The sequence below is a fragment of the Silurus aristotelis genome (genome assembly GCF_946808225.1).
Source record: "Silurus aristotelis genome assembly, chromosome: 27".
Taxonomy (NCBI): Eukaryota; Metazoa; Chordata; class Actinopteri; order Siluriformes; family Siluridae; genus Silurus; species Silurus aristotelis.
The window spans coordinates 9657406-9678733 of record NC_139600.1 but is presented as its reverse complement, the minus strand read 5'-3'; the positions used below and the strand labels follow the sequence as shown (position 1 = coordinate 9678733).

Genomic DNA, 21328 nt, shown 5'->3' with positions numbered 1-21328 from the left:
GTCCAAGCTGTTTAGTCCCAATTCCTTGAATCCCCTTTGTGCATGTGGAAATGCTCTTACTGTTGCTATTAAACAAAGCCGTGAGTTCTACTGTTGTTTTTTTACTATTTAATTTCACCAAACGTTTAAGGGATTGAATGGTCAAACTCTTGATGTCACCCAAATGAGGATGGGTTCTCCTTTTGAGTCTGGTTCCTCTCAAGGTTTCTTCCTCATAACATCTAAGGGAGTTTTTCCTTGCCACAGTCACCATGGCTGCTCATCAGGGATAAATGCACACCATCCACCTTAACTGTTGATTTCTGTAAAGCTGCTTTGACACAATGTCTGTTGCGATATACAAATAAACTTGACTTGAATGACACGATCATTCGAGATTTTTTTCCGACCACATTTCTTCCTCGAAGATGATGGATCCCCACGATGGGTCCAGTTTTGAAGAACGTGTTGGACGGTTCTTAACCCGATTTTAGTCGTTTCCTCAGATGTTTTCTTTGCTTGATGATGCCAATAATTTTACCCTCTGTAACAGATTAACATCTTTTCCACGACCACAGGATGTGACAGTTGTTTAAGAAATAAGAAGCTACTCACTGCACCAGTTAGGGTTAAATTACTTGTTGCCAGGTGAAACAATAAGATAAAGATTTACCTTTTTCGTCCCACAATGCGGAAATTTCTCATCCATGCAGTAATAATCCAATGGGAGGCCCTTACCTATTTGCTTAGTCTAGGTGGTGACATTTTTGGATACACACACATATATATACATATACACACACACACACACATACAAAATAATATTATACTATCTATCTATCTATCTATCTATCTATCTATCTATCTATCTATCTATCTATCTATCTATCTATCTATCTATCTATCTATCGATATAGTTTTCCCCCCCCCCCCCATTTAGAAAAACTAGATTAGAAGATTAGTGTCTAAAAAAAAAAGGGAAAAAAAAAACACTTACTAAAAGTAACGTTACTCCGGCTCCATTTCTAGTCTCCAAATGAACACTTTCGATCCAACGAGTCCAATTTCAGGAATTTGAGAATCAGTCTTTTCCCACAATAGCAATAAAATTAATATTGCTTCAAACCTTTAATCATGGGACGACACAGATGGAAATTGCCTAGGCTGCCAATTAAATTTGACTCGAGCTGTTGACGTGTGCTAACAGTGGATACATGGCTACTGTATATTAAATGTAATATACATTGTTACATTCATTATCGTTCCCTTACATTTATACAAAAATCAAGACTATTAGCGATTGTTGTTTTTTTTTTGAAAAATAAATATAAAATAATACCAATGATGTCTAAGTACTTAAAAGTCCACTGAGTGGGTGAACATATCTGAATTCCTGCTGTGCATTAAAAGAGAACTGAATCCCCAAATCCCAGACACCTCATAAACCTTCTACTGAGATGTATTACTGACTAACCACTAATCACATGATTAGGTCACGTGGCTTTTGCATGATATATAAAAAGGAAGTAACATGAGTGTCACGTCAAGGATCGTTTTCTATCAGAATGGCGTGAGAACTGCTATACCAATCAGCTTTAAGTAACATTAGCATGAGTTTCTGAATATATTATATTGATATAATATTGTGTAACCAAAAACTTGAAGTTAGTAGACATTTGATGTAAAGCAAGGTTCGAAAGAAATGGCGCACCAGATGGGAACAGCTCAGAGCCGAGACAAAACCTGAGCGTGAAAGAAAACCGTGGACGGATGTGGAACTGGTGAGTAAAATTAAAACAGCCTCAATTAGAAACAAAACAAAAAAAAAAACACATATGAGACACGGGGGATAAGGAATTTGTCGGCTGAAATGGCCTCAGTGGGAAAATCCGGGCTCTGTTTAGTTTTTTTCTTTCTCTTGTCCTTCGAGTTCCACACTCGATACAATCATGGTGCAAATCCAGCTGTCTGCAAATATCTAAGTGGGATGTCCAGATATGAAGCCGACTTGGTTGTTGCCGTCAAAAATGGACATGAGACGGTCTTCTTCCATGGAGGTCAGCATGTCCATGTCGTCGAGGGCAGATGGGGCGGATGTGCCGGGAAACTCCGTGTCTGTGATCGGCTCGTTCTGCAAAAGGCTGACGATGCTCGGTGGGAAATTCATCCAGGGTCCGTTGGTGACGTTCCTCCCCACCTGTTCCGAACCGTTGGAACCCAACGTGTTATCGACGGTCGCGTTTGCTGCGGTGTTGGCTTGACATACAGAAGTAGCCGAAGTGCTGTCTCCGTGAAGAACGCTCTGGCCCAAGAGCGCTTGAAACTCGTCAGTGTTGATGTTCTCTACATCGGACGTCTGAGCTTCACTAAAACTCGGAAACTCTGGAATCTCGCCTTCATCATTTATGCTGAATGTGGTTGGACCCTCCTGGGCCAAAATAGTCCCAGCTAAGTCCCTCCTGCTGCCTGTGTCGGATTGATCAGGAGTCGGGTGATGAAAAGTAGAAAAGGAAAAGTCGTTTAGGTCGGAAAGATTGACGGTGCGGTAGGATTGAGTCATGGCTGTAGTGACGTTGTTTAAAAACTTCCATCCATCTCCATTAGAGGGCGCCGGCTCGGTTTTAGTCTGGGTTTGGAACAGTTGGCCTGGAGCAGGAGAACTGAACAAATGAGGCTTTGCTGCACCAATGCATGACACAGGATTTACCACTAGAGAGAGACACATAGCATCAATGTTTGGAGGAAAAGAACCCCATAAAGCCAGAAGCATAAAAATGTAATGCAAAAAATTTACACGTCATTTTTAAGAAATATGCTATATTAAATAATACATCGTTTAATATATTTTTCCGTGATCCCTAAAAACTACCAAGACCTCTCCCCCTACGTTCAGTTCATTACCTGGTGGAACGCTGGCAGCAGCCGAGGGTTTTGAAGCTGGAAGTGTTCTTCTGGCAGTACTGTAAGGCCTCTGAGACATGTTACCTAAAATGCACACATATACACAGGCATCATAAAACTTTTTTTTTAATTACTATTATTATAGTGGACTACACTACATGCAGAACTCACCTGTGACAAGGTTGTCCAGTTTGAGGTTTTGGAGAATACCTTCGTTCCGCTTTCTCTTCTCCATTAGTCTGTACTCGTCTGCTCAACAGACAAAACTAATTAATTAACCAGCTTGAATGATCAATTTTACTCTGTCATCACTTTACTGCTTGTTAAGACACAGATTCAGATAGAAAATAGTCCTTTAGTAAAAAACTTACTTATATACGATTAATATATATTAAGAACACAATTAGATAAAGCACACAATTATGACCGTTTCCTTAGGACTGACACATACAGAGGTCACACCCCTTCACTTGGATTGACAGACACACCAGACACACCCCTTCACTTGGATTGACAGACACACAAGACACACCCCTTCACTTATATTGGCAGACACATAAAACACACCCCTTCACTTGGATTGACAGGCACAGCAGCCACACCCCTTTACTGGGATTAATGTTTGTCTACAACATCTCTTTAAAGGAACAAAAAAAAGAAAAAAAAAATAGTGCAGGGCTGGCATTTGTTCTGGGTGAATCATTGATGGCACTGAATCACTCCAGTGTTTTTCCCAGCATGAAAAATCCCAGAACAAACTAACCTCTGACATCATCCCATAAAAAAAAAAAAAAAAGAAGTGTTTAGAGAAGTTGTGCTGGTTACAGTCGAGCTAAGTGAAACGGTTCCACCCGCTGGGGGCTGTGAGATCCCGGCATGGTGAATTAATGTCCCTCCTTAACCTTCCTATCACCTAAATAACCATAAATCAATCCGGCTAAAACTGGATTCATCCATCACTAAATAACGTGTCTAGGTCACGAAACAGGACGTGACACAGTGCTGATACTGTTACAGGAAACACTGTACACCCACAGCTGACCCCGGATCAGTTCTACAAACTGGAGACATGCAGCAGCCAGAGCTCCGGTGATAAGCAGTCAGGCTGTGAAGCGACACAGAGTTTACATATTTGAAACACATGGTTAGCCACAGGAATTCAGGGTGTAGCTTACAATTGTGGTACTAAAAACACACACACACACACACACACACACACACACACTGTTTTTTTTACATTAGCTAGTTAGCTTCTCTGTTTGAAATACTGTAAATATTTTAGAATGATAATATCCAGCTATCTACTAGCTGTCTAATAATCTACCAAAATCCACTGTAATAATGAGCCAACTAAGTTTGATGGACACGTTCTTTAAGCCCCAGCCAGTCGGCTAAGTGTTTAAATGTGAAAGTGGTTGAACTATTGCTCTCAGTGCAACACTAGCCAGCTAACAATTAGCTTAGAACAAGCTAATTAAGTTGCACAATTAAACAATTTTTTTTCAATTCACTTCAGGTGCTGTATCATTGTAATACACAGCATAAAGCATGGGGGAATAAAAATATATAGTCACCTGGGTCTGCAGGAAGGTACTGGAAGTCCATTGCCTCGCTGACCTCGCGGTCTGATGGCCTGCGGAGCTGCATCTTCACTTTCACAGGCTCGGTCAGGTTCGTGTCGCAGTAGGGCGGCGTGCGGAACACGATGGCGACCTGTCGATGGACGTCGGCTTGAGAGAACGAACCTTTGCTTTCCCAAGAGTCTCGGAAGAAGCGCACCTCGATGTCCTCTGAGGGGGAAAAGGTTTGGGGAGATCAAGTTCTTACAGTATTCTGTAGATGCCGTGCTAACACTACAGCATGTCAATCAAAACCGGGATTTTTGAGTTTTAGTCGGAAGTACGACCGTTTTAGAAAATTGTACGCCGTTGATTGAGGTTTACTATGATATTAGCTTACATAACCTGAATACTGCGATACTAGTATTTGGGTTACCACAAATACTATAATAATAGCTCTTGGGTTGGCATCTTCACTCACTTTATAGGTCAGTCTGGTCAGTTCCTGGGTTACACTGTTTACTACAATGATTTAATCTGTTTACTATAATAATAGCATGATATTTACATTTACAGCATCTGGATTGTAATAAATACAAAACACCTAATGGCTTATGACTGCAGTTTGCATGAACAGTACACCTTTAACCAACTGTAATGAATGGACATTCGGTGCCACCCAGATGAACATTAAAACTCTGGTTCTGAGAGGTTTCCTACTCATACCATCTCAGGGAGTTTGCTCACAGTTGCCATTGACCTGCTCATTAGGGTTGAAATGATATGCACTTATATATATAGTGTGTTTAGAGAATAAGAATTTATATGTACCAAAGAACTGGGACACTTGATCTTTCCTGTCATATGTGGTTCTTCTCCAAACTGTTACCACAAAGCTCGAGGCACACAACTCTATAGGACGTTTTTGGATGCGGTATAACGAAGTTCTCTTGAACTTCAAACCCGGCATGGCGAGATCTTGAGTTGGCCTGCTATAGAGCTCAGATCTTAAGCCTAATGATCACCTTTGGGATGAACTGGAACACTGATTGCACCCCAGGTCAGGCCTTTACTAACACCCTTGTGGCTGATGAACTCAAATGTCCACACGCACACTCCAATATCTAGTGGAACATCTTCCCAGAAGAGTGGATGTTTTTATAAGAGCAAATCGGGACTCAAAAAGTGCACCAAACTTATGAAGTGGTGTCCGCAAACTTTTGGCAATATTGTGCATTTCTCTCTGTGAAGCTGTTTTGGAACAAGGTCCATTAATAAAAGTGCCATACAAATGAAACGGAATTAAATCATTAATTATTTTATGTTTTATGAAGGCGTGCAAAAGTCCAAAAAGCTAAATTCGGATTTAAATGAACTGAATTTTAATAGCGTGTTGTTTCAGTAATGTACTGCACTTTTCCATGAAAGGCCTTGTCCATTCTCAACTCATACCCACGTATCCAAATTACAAAGTCATGACTCAAGTTTTCCGTCGCTGGTTTACCGTAACGCTCGATTGTGCACTTGACTGTTTCCTGGCTTTCGAGTGAACGAAGAAACAAAATGGATATAACCAGTATGAAGTGTTCTGACTAAAGCACTTGATAAAAACACACACCTTTTTGCACTTTGTCACACAGAAGGAAGATTTCATCTCCGCCCCGGCAGCTGCCGGAGTTCTTGTTCACGCGACAGATCTTTAGCTCGGCGGTGTTCGGAGCTCCTGGAGGGAGAAGGATGGACATGTGGAGAAAAAAAAAAGAGGTAGAGAGAAAGCAGTTAAGTACTCACTGCTGAAACATTTAGGGAAGGTCAAAAGTTAACACACATGAGCTGTATGCATGTGTGTGTGTGTAGATCAGTATGTAAATGCAGCGCTGTACATAGTAACAGATTTGTTTGTTGTTGGGGGTTTTTTTTTTTTTATCGTAAACATGAACATGTACTAATTTCCACCCTGGTTTGTGTGGGTTGGATTTCTGCAGACTCACTGTTGTCGTAGATAGGCTGAGAGACGATAGGCTCCAAAGAATACAGCTCGCCGGTTGCTAGGGTGATGGTTGCCTGGAAACAGAGGCGGACAGCGTTCAGGTCGTACTCTTCCTCCCACACTTTGGCTTCGGGAACTGCAACACGAGACGACAGACAAAGCAAGAAAACACACACACACACACTTTAAACAGATATAACACACATCTTACCCTAGAAATTAGGTCAAGAGGAAGGAAATCATAATCATAGATATCTAGCCTATAAAAAACTCATCTTCCTGTATTAGAGAATGTACAAAGTAAATCAGATAAGTTAAATGTAAAGTCTCCTAACGGGTTTAATTCCTGTCGCGTTCATCGGCTACTCTATCTAAAAAACGTATCGTTTGAAAGCGAATAATCTGAATTAAATCGAAACTATTTTTCGCATATAACCGAACATGCAACCAAAAGAAAAGTGTAAGTGCAGACAATGTGTCTCAGAAGCCTCAGAAGGTTATTCTGCAAAATTGATAAAAGGGAAACCAAGATTATGGATGATTCACTGCGGTATTCTCTGTGATTAGTGCTGTTTGATGACAAAACAAATAAAAAAAAGTGCAGATTTTAATTTGTCTCCTCAACAATTTATCGATATTTGAATGAACGATTTGTTGAGACCTGGCAACCCTGGTTGTAATTTTGACACCAGCCCGGAACCTAGAAGGATGTGAAAACCAGCAACGTGCAAGGAATGCACAAATATCTACATTTGCAAGGCGTTATAGTAACAACACACTATGCTGCACATTTCCAGCACAATAATAGAACAGAGCGAATTTGCACGTTAGTTGCCTTTAAACCTGATTTCATCTGTAATCCTTAAATAAAACAAGACTGACCTTATGAACACAGCAGTCTAGCCTCCTGGTCTTTGATAATCACTCAAAATTAACTTTACATTGTGCTTATTTTATTCGCAAACGAGTAGCATCTAAATATTTAAGGAGGTTTATTCACTATAAATTCCTAAAAATGCACTTAAGGTGTAATGCAACAATAGGTGAAAAATATCTGAAATGACTTTACAGTCAAGGGGCTCGAACGAGTGGCAATTAATAGACTTTAAAGTGGTTTTGAAGTGATTTTTCATTAGGAACAAGATGCCTCATAAAACAACAAGGACCCATGCTAATGTTTCTTCCTTCACAGGGTGCCATTTCTTTTGGGTTTAAATAAAGTGCATAAAATTGGATCGCTTCCCTTTAAGTAACCACTGAGTTTCGCATATTTTTTGCCCACCTAATATATACATTCTACTTGTGATCCTTAGTTTTCCATATTTTCACTTTCATATGTTATACAGTGGTGTGAAAAAGTGTTTGCCCCCTTCCCGATTTCTTATTCTTTGGCATGTTTGTGACACTTTAATGTTTCAGATCATCAAACTAATTCATGCTCGAAAACCCTCCAATGTGGCTGAATTATAACAATTCTGCATAGATGAGTGGAGCAAAATTCCTTCACAGCGCTGTAACAGACTCATTGTAAGTTATCGCAAATGCTTGATTGCAGTTGTTGCTGCTAAGGGTGGTCCGACCAGTTATTAGGTTTAGGGGGCAAACAATTTTTCACACAGGGCCATATAGTTTTGGATTTTGTTTTCCCTCAATAATAATAATAATATTTATTATTCAATATTTATTAATATTCATTTTTTATGTGTGTATATATATATATATTTACAAGTGGGTACAGAAGTATGTGTGTGTGTATGTATGTATATATATATACACACACACACACACACAGTACAGACCAAAAGTTTGGACACACCTTCTCATTCAAAGAGTTTTTTTTTATTTTTCTATATTACATAACAAAAAAGTGAACTGAAAATGTCATATTGTAGGTTCTTCAAAGTAGCCACCTTTTGCTTAGATTACTGCTTTGCACACTCTTGGCATTCTCTTGATGTCTACTTTGAAGAACCTACAATATGACATATTTTCAGTTCACTTTTTTGTTATGTATATAATTCCATATATAATTCCACGTGTTCATTCATAGTTTTGATGCCTTCAGTGTGAATCTACAATTTTCATAGTCATGAAAATAAAGAAAACTCTTTGAATGAGAAGGTGTGTCCAAACTTTTGGTCTGTACTGTACACACACACACACACACACACACACACACACACACACACACACACACACACACACACACACACACACACACTTCTGTACCCACTTGTAAATAATTATAACTTTCTTATGCTTCATTATCACTTTTCTTCTTATATATTGTTTAATATTTAATATTGCTGTAGTTCGCCTGGAGCCTTAATTAAGAATTTCATTGTACAAACGGTCACTGACATCGTTTACATATGACAAATAAAACTTGAAACTTGATTTTCATAAAGGGTCATTAAATGGTTAAACAGCTAGCATTTGTTAAAACAGTTTTTATCAGTAGGTGTATAAGATCTCCAGGTTCGATCCAGATTAGCCGTTCCTTTCTTTTTCTTATTCCAATGATTGAACACAATCACACTTTTTTGACAATTACTAACTAAAACGTTTGGTTTTCTAAAAGCATTCCTTTAGAAACATGGAACAAATTTTGTTTGTGCGATTGTTAGTGGTTATGATGATGATCTATATACGATGTGGGGAAATTATGCGGGTTGTATGACTCATAAATGCAAGCTTTCTTCTGCATGCGTTTGTGTGCGCGCGTGTGTGTGTGTGTGTTTGTGTGCGAGAGAGAAGGCACTTGTGTCTCACTGTTAAAAGGGTTGTTCTGTGTCTGCAGGCGACAGGAAACAGCTTCGGCCACATCCTTTTTCTTCACGCACTGAATACCGAGATTCTGGAAACTGAGAGTGAGATGAAGAAAGAGAGAGTGGCGTGAGAATGCAAATGCCGTATCGGGGCAGAACGAGGGCAAAAGTAATAGCAAAAGCAAAATGGGAGCATGAATCAGAGCGGGGCCCCTGGAGCCTATTTTTACACACTCTTAAACTAACATTATAGATTAAACATGTGTAATATAGAAATTATATAATAAAACTTATGATAGGGATTTTTTTAATTTCTTTCGGCCTTTCCCATAAGGGGTCGCCACAGCGGATCAACTGTATGATCTGGATTAAACATGCAATTTATAAATCTAATTAAACCTGCAGAATGGTTTAAAAGTGTATAATAAATTAAATTATAGTTACAGTATGGATTTAACGTGTAATATAGAAATGATCAATTTATACTTACAGTAGGGATTAAATGTATGTAATATAGAAATTATATAATAAATCTTACAGTATGGATTAAACGTGTAATAAATAAAAGATTAAACATACAGTAGGGATTAAATGTATGTAATATAGAAATTATATAATAAATCTTACAGTATGGATTAAACATTTAATATATATATAAAAATTTAAAGATACAGTAGGGATTAAATGTATGTAATATAGAAATTATATAATAAATCTTACAGTATGGATTAAACATTTAATATATATATAAAAATTTAAAGATACAGTAGGGATTAAATGTATGTAATATAGAAATTATATAATAAATCTTACAGTATGGATTAAACATTTAATATATATATAAAAATTTAAAGATACAGTAGGGATTAAATGTATGTAATATAGAAATTATATAATAAATCTTACAGTATGGATTAAACATTTAATATATATATAAAAATGTAAAGATACAGTAGGGATTAAATGTATGTAATATAGAAATTATATAATAAATCTTACAGTATGGATTAAACATTTAATATATATATAAAAATTTAAAGATACAGTAGGGATTAAATGTATGTAATATAGAAATTATATAATAAATCTTACAGTATGGATTAAACATTTAATATATATATAAAAATGTAAAGATACAGTAGGGATTAAATGTATGTAATATAGAAATTATATAATAAATCTTACAGTATGGATTAAACGTGTAATAAATAAAAATTTAAAGATACAGTAGGGATTAAATGTATGTAATATAGAAATTATATAATAAATCTTACAGTATGGATTAAACGTGTAATAAATAAAAGATTAAACATACAGTAGGGATTAAATGTATGTAATATAGAAATTATATAATAAATCTTACAGTATGGATTAAACATTTAATATATATATAAAAATTTAAAGATACAGTAGGGATTAAATGTATGTAATATAGAAATTATATAATAAATCTTACAGTATGGATTAAACATTTAATATATATATAAAAATTTAAAGATACAGTAGGGATTAAATGTATGTAATATAGAAATTATATAATAAATCTTACAGTATGGATTAAACATTTAATATATATATAAAAATGTAAAGATACAGTAGGGATTAAATGTATGTAATATAGAAATTATATAATAAATCTTACAGTATGGATTAAACATTTAATATATATATAAAAATTTAAAGATACAGTAGGGATTAAATGTATGTAATATAGAAATTATATAATAAATCTTACAGTATGGATTAAACATTTAATATATATATAAAAATGTAAAGATACAGTAGGGATTAAATGTATGTAATATAGAAATTATATAATAAATCTTACAGTATGGATTAAACGTGTAATAAATAAAAATTTAAAGATACAGTAGGGATTAAATGTATGTAATATAGAAATTATATAATAAATCTTACAGTATGGATTAAACATTTAATATATATATAAAAATTTAAAGATACAGTAGGGATTAAATGTATGTAATATAGAAATTATATAATAAATCTTACAGTATGGATTAAACATTTAATATATATATAAAAATTTAAAGATACAGTAGGGATTAAATGTATGTAATATAGAAATTATATAATAAATCTTACAGTATGGATTAAACATTTAATATATATATAAAAATGTAAAGATACAGTAGGGATTAAATGTATGTAATATAGAAATTATATAATAAATCTTACAGTATGGATTAAACATTTAATATATATATAAAAATTTAAAGATACAGTAGGGATTAAATGTATGTAATATAGAAATTATATAATAAATCTTACAGTATGGATTAAACATTTAATATATATATAAAAATTTAAAGATACAGTAGGGATTAAATGTATGTAATATAGAAATTCTATAATAAAACGGTATGGATTAAACACGTGTAATATAGAAATTATGAATTTATACTTACAGTAGGGATTAACTGCATGTAATATAAAAATTATAAATTAAATTTTACAGTATGGATTAAACGTGTAATATATATAAAAATTTAAACATACAGTAGGGATTAAATGTATGTAATAGAAATTATAATAGAATTTACAGTATGGATTACACTTGTAATATCTAATTTATAAAATTAAACCTACATTAGGGATTAAATGTGTGTAATACAAAATTATATAATTATATAGTATTAGTATTTTTCAAAACATGGCAATTAGGTTATCTTTAAAAACTTTTTAAAAGTAGCTACAGCATAATATGATTCATATTTCGCTTAATTTCTAAACTTACAATAAGGATTGCGAAAGAAATACTATTCATTTAGTTGGCAGTGACTGTAAATGTTGTTTTTTTAATCCAGGAAAATCGTGCTTATCTGCTTTATCATGCCGCTACATGTCTCGAAATTCTAATGTAAGCTGTGTGGAAAGTGAGAATCTTGTTAGACAAAACACACACACCTGTGAACCCGTCTCTCGGGCAGGTCAGATTCATAGTAGCCGTGTTTACAGTCTTTTCCGACCAGCTCGTGTGGGTGGGGCTTGTACGGCTGGTTCTTGGTAACCAAAGAGATCTTCACTCTGATTGGGCCGCTGTAGTTATGCACCTGTCGCAATCAACACACATCAACTGTGATTTTGTGATCTGGCAGAGCCGCACTGGTCTCGAGTCTGAGATTTATAGCCGAGCTCAACACTTTTTAAATGCGGAAAACGATGCCACGCCTGTAAACGAAGTGAAGCGAAATAGCTCAAAACAAAATAAGTCATATTTTTGTTTGTAGATGATTGACAGCGCAGATGATCGTTTTGTACGCAATCTGCAAGAGTGCAAATATATGTCCTCGACTTCATTTTTTTTTTTTAACAACTGTGCACAGGAAAAATAATAACGACAGCCGGATGCACTAAAGTGGAAGTTTTAAATACCTACGTTATAAATTGTACATTTACACCAAAAAGTTTGAATGAATTCTAACTATAAACAGTTTTTCCCTTTAATTAACCTCTATTATTGTTAAGTTTATCAAATAAATAAAAAAAAAAATGCAGGGTTTTTGTAACAAAAATAAAGAAAACAAAAAAAAAGAAACTAAGTGACACTCCTTCAGTAAATGTATTACATTTACATAATTGTTCTTACAATGGAACAATTAATCAACACCATCTGACCAATCAGATTTGAGAATTAAACAACACTGTGGTATAAATCTGGTTAAATCACAGATTGACATATTACCTCAATGCTGCTGATACAAGCCAAGTTAAAGACCGTATGAGGATGGTCTGGTCTCTCACTTTCTGTAGTCAGATTCTCTTTGTGTCTCTATTGCCAGGTACATTGACTTTTTAACTTTATCTTTTATTCGTGGTAGATTTGACATTTGTTTATTGATAATTGCCTGGCAAATAAATGTAAAATTCTTCTTCTTCTTTCGGCTGCTCCCATTAGGGGTCGCCACAGTGGATCATCCGTCTCCATACACCCCTGTCCTCTACATCTGCCTCTTTCACACCAACTACCTGCATGTCTTTCCTCACCACATCCATAAACCTCCTCCTTGACCTTCCTCTTTTCCTCCTACCGGGTGGCTCCATCCTCAGCATTCTCCTACCGATATAACTCATGTCCCTCCTTTGCACATGTCCAAACCATCTCAATATCGCCTCCCTCAGCTTGTCACCAAAACGTCCTACATGCGCTGTCACTCTCATTTCTAAAAATGTAAAATTCTTAATTAACTCTGAAATTTCCTGAAATCATTTATATAATGGTGGTGTTACTGCAAATCTATGACCAGGAGAGAACATGCAGAAGGTTCATGAACGGATGGGACCTTCTGATTTCTGACTCTCACTGACTTAAAAAAATTATAACAAAGTCAACTCTTCTTTATGCATGGGCAAGCATTGAGCAGCTTACTTAAAGATTATTATTTTACGGTTATATCCTCAGACTGACGAGATTGTGCCCATGAGCAGGTATAGTTGGCCAGGCACAAGGCGCTAATCGACTCGGGGTCAATAATGAATGCGCAGGATAATCTATTAAAATTAAAGAAGAAATACAACCAATAAGGTGTTCAGCTTTAATTAGTTATATTAAAGTGAAATCTTTATTACTAACTAGAGTCAGATTAGAGTTCAAAAATTGGATTGAATTGAAATGTAACAAATTGCAATCCATTTTAGTAACCTTTTACAGCAGCGCAGCATACCTTCACCCACGTCAGTGGATTCTGTCGTTGGGCCACTGAGTGGTTACCTTACAACGGCTACTTTACAAAAAATGTAAATCATTGCATTTCATCTTGAATAACAATAACACGTCTTCATAGTCGCCCACTCCTAACTGCAGCTTCTCTGGAGCTGATCAAAGGATAATGACGCAAGAAATACGAACTGGCGGAACAGTCGAGCGGATCTCGGGTACGTGTGGGAGCCATGCAGCGGTATTTCCAAGTCTCTGCCCTGCAGCTCGGTCAAACAAAGACGTACAGAGTGCAAAGAGGACTTCGTCTCAAATACGGACCAGAAGACCGAACTATCGGCCCACAGACAGAAACTCGTGTGCCTGTTACACTTTCTTCAAGAATGAGTCATTTAGCGATGAAGTTCAGTTTATCAAGGACAAAGTCGAATGCATGTCAAACTCCGTGGTATCGGTGGAATTTCAAGGAAAGCTCTGCAAACATAAGCTAAAGCAAACAGACGGGAGCAGGGAACATTGCTGATCGTCTCAAATGAAGCCTTTGCTTGTAATAGAAAAATAAGGAAAAAAGATCCAATGAAAATATATTAAATCATATATACAAACTAATGTTCTTTCTCCAAGTTTTAAGAAATGTTTTGTTTAGATTTGAATACAGTGCACAAAAACAAGTCAAAAAAATGGTCATTGTTGATTACAAATTTCCCCTTATTGCTTTATTTCTCTTGTATGTTATTGAATAAAATAATGTTAGAAGTGATCTACACAGATCAGGCATAACATTATGACCATCTGCCCAATATTGTGTTGGTCCCCCTTTTGCTGCCAAAACAGTTCTGACCTGTCGAGCATGAACAGCATGAACTTCTTCAGTAACTTGAGCTACAGGAGCTCGTCTGTTGGATCCACATGGTACAGCCTTCGCTCCATGTGTACATCAATGAGCCTCGACCCTCCATGACCCTGTCTCCGGTTCACCACTGTTCCTTCCTTGGTGAACTTTTAATAGATTTTGACCACAGAAACACCCTACAAGAACTGCAGTTTTGGAGATGCTCTGACCCAGACGTCAAAATTTTGTGTAATTTTTCCTGCTTCTAACACGTCAACTTTGAGGACAAAATGTTCACTTGCTGCTTGATAGATCCCACTCACTAACAGGTGCCATGATGAAGAGATAATCAGTGTTATTCACTTCACCTGTCATAATGTTATGCCTGTATGTAGGTTATGACATGCTGTAAGAGCAGATCTAAGTGTTCATCTGCTTGCACCACAGCAATCTGCCAATGATTCGCAATATTCGCTCATTATTATTTGACACTTCAAGTGTTTTTAAATGAAGACTCGTGTGCTGGAAAACCACTGATTTATACATCATTTTTATCATTCTGATTATTATTTATTGTAGATTATGTGGTGCACCTGCCTTTTAAGTCCCTCTGTATGAGTCATTACTGAGGAAATATTAAAATAGGTGCATTAATATTAAACTTGTCGCTCAGGATACAGCCGGACCTACTGGTATATAAAATACAGGTAATCCCAGAGTTACAATGACGATAGCTATATGAAAATTGGTACAAATATTTAAATATTTGCATCCGGCTCCGGCCTCCACTCACGAACAGGTGCTCGTCCACACACCCGCTTCATACGTATATACTGTAAAGTTCATACATTACGGTACTGCTCCGTTTTTTTTATTATGTACTGTAACTTGTTAAATTATTAATAAATTACATTATACTACCCCATACTGATCACTATTCTCCTGTCTCGTCTCGAAATCATCTCCATTGTAACTCGGGCATTAGCCACACCTTCTGACCAATCAGATTTGAGAATTCAACAATGCTGTGAGATAATAATTTTTGTTAAAATGAACTGAATGATTTACAGACTACAGTGTATAGAAGTAACCATCGCAATCTATACAATAGAAGGCTGAAGGAAAAAAAATTATTTCAATATTCCATTCATGAATACAGTGGAACCTCGGAGCTCGCGAGGGTCAGGGACCAAGACCGGTCGCGAGTTCCGAATTTTCGCGACCTTTTAATACGCCCCTTCCAACCCAGTAAAAACCCAAAGAACACTATACGAAATCGATTTAAATGAGTAAATAACACTATTTCACTCCATAACACTTAATTATTAGACAATTTTAATGAGATAGCGTTTTGAGCAGCTCGCGGTTGCTCACGAGCCGATCTGAATGAGAGTCGCCGGTCGGAATGAAAGTCGCGAGCATGCGAGGTCGCGAGCGCTGAGGCTGCGAGCTCCGAGGTCCCACTGTATTGGAGGTTTATAATACACGTTTCTAACATACCAATCAGGCATCATATTATGACACTATAACAAGTGAAGTGAATAACACCGATTATCTCTTCATCATGGCACCTGTTAGAAGGTGGATTTATTAGGCAACAAGTGAACATCTTGCTCTCAAAGTTGACGTGTTAGAAGCAGGAAAAATGGGCGAGCGTAAGGGTTTGCAACGGTTTGACGAGGGCCAAATTGTGACGTCTAGACGACTGGGTCAGAGCGTCACCAAAACTGCAGCTCTTGTGGGATGTTCCTGGTCTGCAGTGGTCAGTGTCTATCAAAGTGTTCCAAGGAAGGAACAGTGGTGAACCGGCGACAGGGTCATGGGCGGCTGAGGCTCATTGATACACGTGGGTAGTGAAGGCTGGACCAGCAGATGAGCTTCTGTAGCTCAAATTGCTGAAGAAATTAATGCTGTTGATGCTCGAAGGGGTCAGGACTGTTTTAGCAGCAAAAGGGGGACCAACACAATATAAGGCAGGTAGTCATAATGTTATAGATATTCACAACATTATTTGTAACAAAAATGGATAAAAAAAAAAATAAAAAAAATGGTGTTTTTTTTTCCCCCCACACAAATTGCTTCTGGGAAATTCATAAATGCAGAAAGGGTGGTAACGATCAGTATCTGATCATCCGGTGTACGATCTCATCAATGAATGAAAGGGTAATAACCCTTACATAACTCTTTCTCGTCAATCGTCTGGTGCTGTAACCAGAGCGACAATTGTATGAACTAATAAATGCATGCGAGTTTATAACAATAGCACCTTGAAAGTGGTGAGACCTGAATGGGATCAGTGTCGCCTCAACAACGCGAGCGTTACGGGAAAGGGCGTGTCCCTCGTGGTTTTTGGGAATCCCTCAAACAGCGCAGTGTGGGACGCACCTTGATGGCTGGGTGTGTTTTGGTGGAATCGTTGCTCTTTTCCCCCGGTATGCTGCCTGCTGACCTCCCCTCGCATTTATAACGAAAGCGCATCCCTCTTGCCTTGGGCTGCTCGATGATCTCGATGTACGGCGTGCCTGGAGGGTCGAAGCGGAAGAGAAATTTCGGAAATATATTCACAAAAGACGTGCCCTCGTTATAGAATTAGTCAAAAAATATCCAGCATCCTGAACATTTTGTGCACAAAACAGTATGCAATAAGTGAAGCGACCTCATGCCCAAGTCAGGAACGCAAGTACCAATCGATCTGTAATTATTACGAATGCGTCCGAATGGTGAAATCATTAAAATTTACAAACGTTGAAACAAATGTCTCGGCTGTTCATTATGATGGTATTATATAACTCGCCTGCATGCCGTGCATGCTTTTGCTGTGTGCTCACTGTGCACTGTAGGCCTAAAAGCTATTCATGCACACACAGATAGCTCTATATTTCAGGATGCAGGACCTTCAAACACAATAAGGCTCTTTTAACTGTATCACGGTTAGCAGTGTTTGTCGACCTTGTGCAACAGCAACTTCGGAAAAGGAAAGTGTGTCGACATTTTAGGTTAAAAGGCATCCCAAAATGATGTCTCTTTATTTTAGTTCATGGAAGACTTGTGCAAGACATTGTAGTAGATTTCAAAATAAACAATACAGACATTTTCCACCTAACATACAGTACACACATTCCTACCACTTACCTTGCTGCATCGTGGGCTGTCCCCAGCCAAACATTTCTGAAAGTGGAAGAGAAAGTAACAAATGAAAGAAAGCAAAGGATTTTTTTAAGACAATCATTGGTCATCATTTAATACAGATACTTTATGACATTATATATAATTTCTAGCTAAACTAAAAGTTGGAGTAGGCATGTGGATATTTGCATTCATCAGCCTCAAGGATGTAAGTAAAATTTAATGTAGGTGAGGTGAGGAGGTCTCGGGTGCAGTCAATATTTAAGTGCATCCCAAAGGTGTTCAGTAGGGTTGAGATCAGAGCGGTATGTAAACCATATTTTCATGGCGTTTGCTTTGTGCATAGAGGCATTGCCATGCTGGAACAGGTTTGGGTTTCCAAGTTCAACGCAAACTTTTATTATACAGAATCCAAAGACGTCCTGTACACTTGCGTGCCTTCCACTTTGTGGTAAGAGTTTGGAGAACCACCACATATGGCAGAAAAGGTCAAGTGACCCAATACTAAGTTTATTGATAATGTGAGTAGCAATTATCCAATCAGGCAATCGTGCAGCAGTAATGGATGGGAACTCAAATATATGGCTCAAACGGATTAGTTAACTTTCAAATTAGACACCAGACATTATGACCCAAGTGCCAGACAGGCTAGTATTAGTATTTCAGGATGTGACAAATCTTCTGAGGTTTATGTATCTCAATAATTTAAATAGAATAGAATTGCTGCTCCGTGATTGGACGAGCCAAAAACCCTTTGCTTCGTTGTGATTGGACAAGCTAAAAAACATTGCTGCCTTGTGATTGGACGAGCTAAAAAACCTTAGCTGCGTTGTGATTGGACGAGCCAAAAACCATTACTGATCCGTGATTGGACGAGCTAAAAAACATTGCTGCCTTGTGATTGGATGAGCTAAAAAACCTTACCTGCGTTGTGATTGGACGAGCCAAAAACCATTACTGATCCGTGATTGGACGAACCAAAAAACATTGCTGCTTCGTGATTGCATCGTCCAATCACAGAGCAGAAAAAGCTTATTTTATCGTCCAATCACGGAGCAGTAAAGGCTTTTGTATCGTCCAATCACGGAGCAGTAAAGGCTTACTTTATTGTCCAATCACGGAGCAGAAAAGGCTTATTTTTTTCGTCCAATCACGAAACAGTAAATACAGTAAGCCTTTAGTGCTCTGTGATTGGACGATACAGTAAACATTTAGTGCTCTGTGATTAGACAGAAATAGATTGGATTTAGTACCCTGTGACTGGATGATATAGTAAACGTTCAGTAGGTTCCTCAGATCTACTAGTGCCTGGGAACATTGTCGTTAACCCACTATCACCATATTGTGTCCCCAGACCCAACAGCACCACGCATGCGCGGATGGCCTTACGACAGACACGCAGTTAAGTGAAATCTCTCTACGTCATATCCGTTCACTTGACCACTAAGTGTATGTAGCAATACAGCGTGATTAGTGGGGGTATATACCAAGGGTGACAACAACAGTGGGGTGGTTAAAGTTAGTTTTAAAACATACTTTAGTGAATATGAACAAAAACAGACTTATTTTGCATCACATTTATTCACCACCCCGAAAACTACGTCGCCTAAAGCAGCGCCCATTTTGCTAATACTCAATGGGTAAAAGATATAAACAATGCTAATTATTCACTTAAATATATTTTTTTAAACAAAACAATAATCCAGCTGACGTGAAAAAAACGTATGAATGTTTTCTTTAAACTGCAATAACGTTGCTAAAGTTTGTAAGCATTACTTCCGACAAAACACGGCAGCAGCAGGGCCGCAAACCAAATGACAAAAATTTGGACGCGGAGTGCACTAGGTCATGTGTGGAACTCTAAGATACAATAGTACACTATGTAATTAGCCAAACGCTATTTGGAATACAGCCTCGGTTTCGGTCGCAGGTTTTTGACTATGGAAAGCGTTGACGTGTGGGGGCTTCCCCCCCCCCGCTGGACAAAAACAACAACTTGAACACACACGTTTTACAGCGAAACTTACCAGCCATTTCGGCTCCAACTTTCCCTTAAAAACCGTGTAAAGTCCTCAAGCGCGCAGCAGGCGGTCTGTTCTGCACCACTCTGGGAAGGTATTTCGAGCAGGTTTCTTTGCGCTTCTTCTTCACCCGAGACGAAAGTTGCTTTTCCGCCCTCTCTGGCAAAGCGGAAGTGACGTCGAGGCTTAAGGAAACAGCGCGTTTCACATCCCATGATGAAACAAAGATTACAACCGCGGTTCGTTTAGGGGATGAAACCTGAGAAACACCTATACACATTATTATCACGTGAATTACATACAACGATCAACCATAACATTATGCCTTTATATTGAGTTGATCCTTATTTTGCTGACAAAGCAGTTAAAAAAAACATGTTCAGTTCATGACCCTGTCTCTGTTTCACCACTGTTCCTTCTTTGGAGAACTTTTGATAGATACTGACCACTGCAGACCAGGAACATCCCACAAGAGCTGCAGTTTTGGAGATGTTCTGACCCAGACGTCTAGACGCCGCAATATGCCCCTGGTCAAACCCCCTCAAATCCTAACGCTTGCCCATTTTTCCTGCTTTTAACACGTCAACTTTTTTTTTTACAATTTTTTTCATTTTTTGTATATTTGTATTCATTTCTCACTAAAACAAAACAACAACAGAGCCGATCAGCCAACACACACAGCATACACTGAAGCATATTAATAACAACCATATATATTGCTAATATGAGAAAGTGACCATGGAAAGGCAAAGGGCAAATCAAAACAATAGGGAAACAAATACAAATGAGTAAACAAAACAAAACACAAAAAAGAAAAACATAAATCAGGGTTAGGGTCTTGCCTGTAGAGTAAGTAAATCCTACAAAGGGGCGTTGTGATTGGACGAGCCAAAAACCATTGCTGCGTTGTGATTGGACGGGCCAAAAACCATTGCTGCGTTATTTTATCACGGAACAGTAAAGGCATTTTGTATCATCCAATCATGGAGCAGTAAAAGCTTTTTATCTCGTTCAATCACGGCGCAGCAAAGGCTTTTGTATCGTCCAATCACGGAGGAGTAAAGGCTTATTTTATCATCCAATCACGGAACAGTAAATACAGTAAGCTTTAGTGCTCTGTGATTGGACGATACAGTAACATTTAGTGCTCTGTAATTGGATGTAAATAGATTGGATTTAGTACCCTTAGACTGGATGATATAGTAAGCGTTCAGTAGGTTCCTCCAATCTACTGGTGCCTGTAGAGTAAGTAAATCCCACAAAAGGGCCCAACCATTGCAAAACCATTGCTGCGTTGTGATTAGACGAGCCAAAAACCATTGCTGCGTTGTGATTGGACGAGCCAAAATTCATTGCTGTATTGTGATTGGACGAGACAAAATCCATTGCTGCGTTGTGATTGGACTAGCCAAAATCCATTGCTGTGTTGTGATTAGACGAGACAAAATCCATTGCTGCGTTGTGATCGGACTAGCCA

General features: G+C 37.6%; 1 protein-coding gene across 1 annotated transcript; it reads right to left on the bottom strand.

Annotated features, from left to right (window-relative positions):
• Positions 1 to 1715: 1715 nt before the first annotated feature.
• On the bottom strand, positions 1716 to 20032 carry rela (v-rel avian reticuloendotheliosis viral oncogene homolog A). Its single transcript, XM_083532548.1, has 11 exons — positions 19858 to 20032; positions 17837 to 17872; positions 17090 to 17226; positions 12123 to 12268; positions 9202 to 9293; positions 6431 to 6565; positions 6058 to 6162; positions 4455 to 4670; positions 3052 to 3129; positions 2881 to 2964; positions 1716 to 2688 (listed from the first exon to the last, which is right to left on the bottom strand). The coding sequence occupies exons 1-11, from the start codon at positions 19862 to 19864 to the stop codon at positions 1958 to 1960; spliced, it is 1767 nt and encodes a 588-aa protein (XP_083388674.1). The 5' UTR covers positions 19865 to 20032; the 3' UTR covers positions 1716 to 1957.
• Positions 20033 to 21328: the final 1296 nt, after the last annotated feature.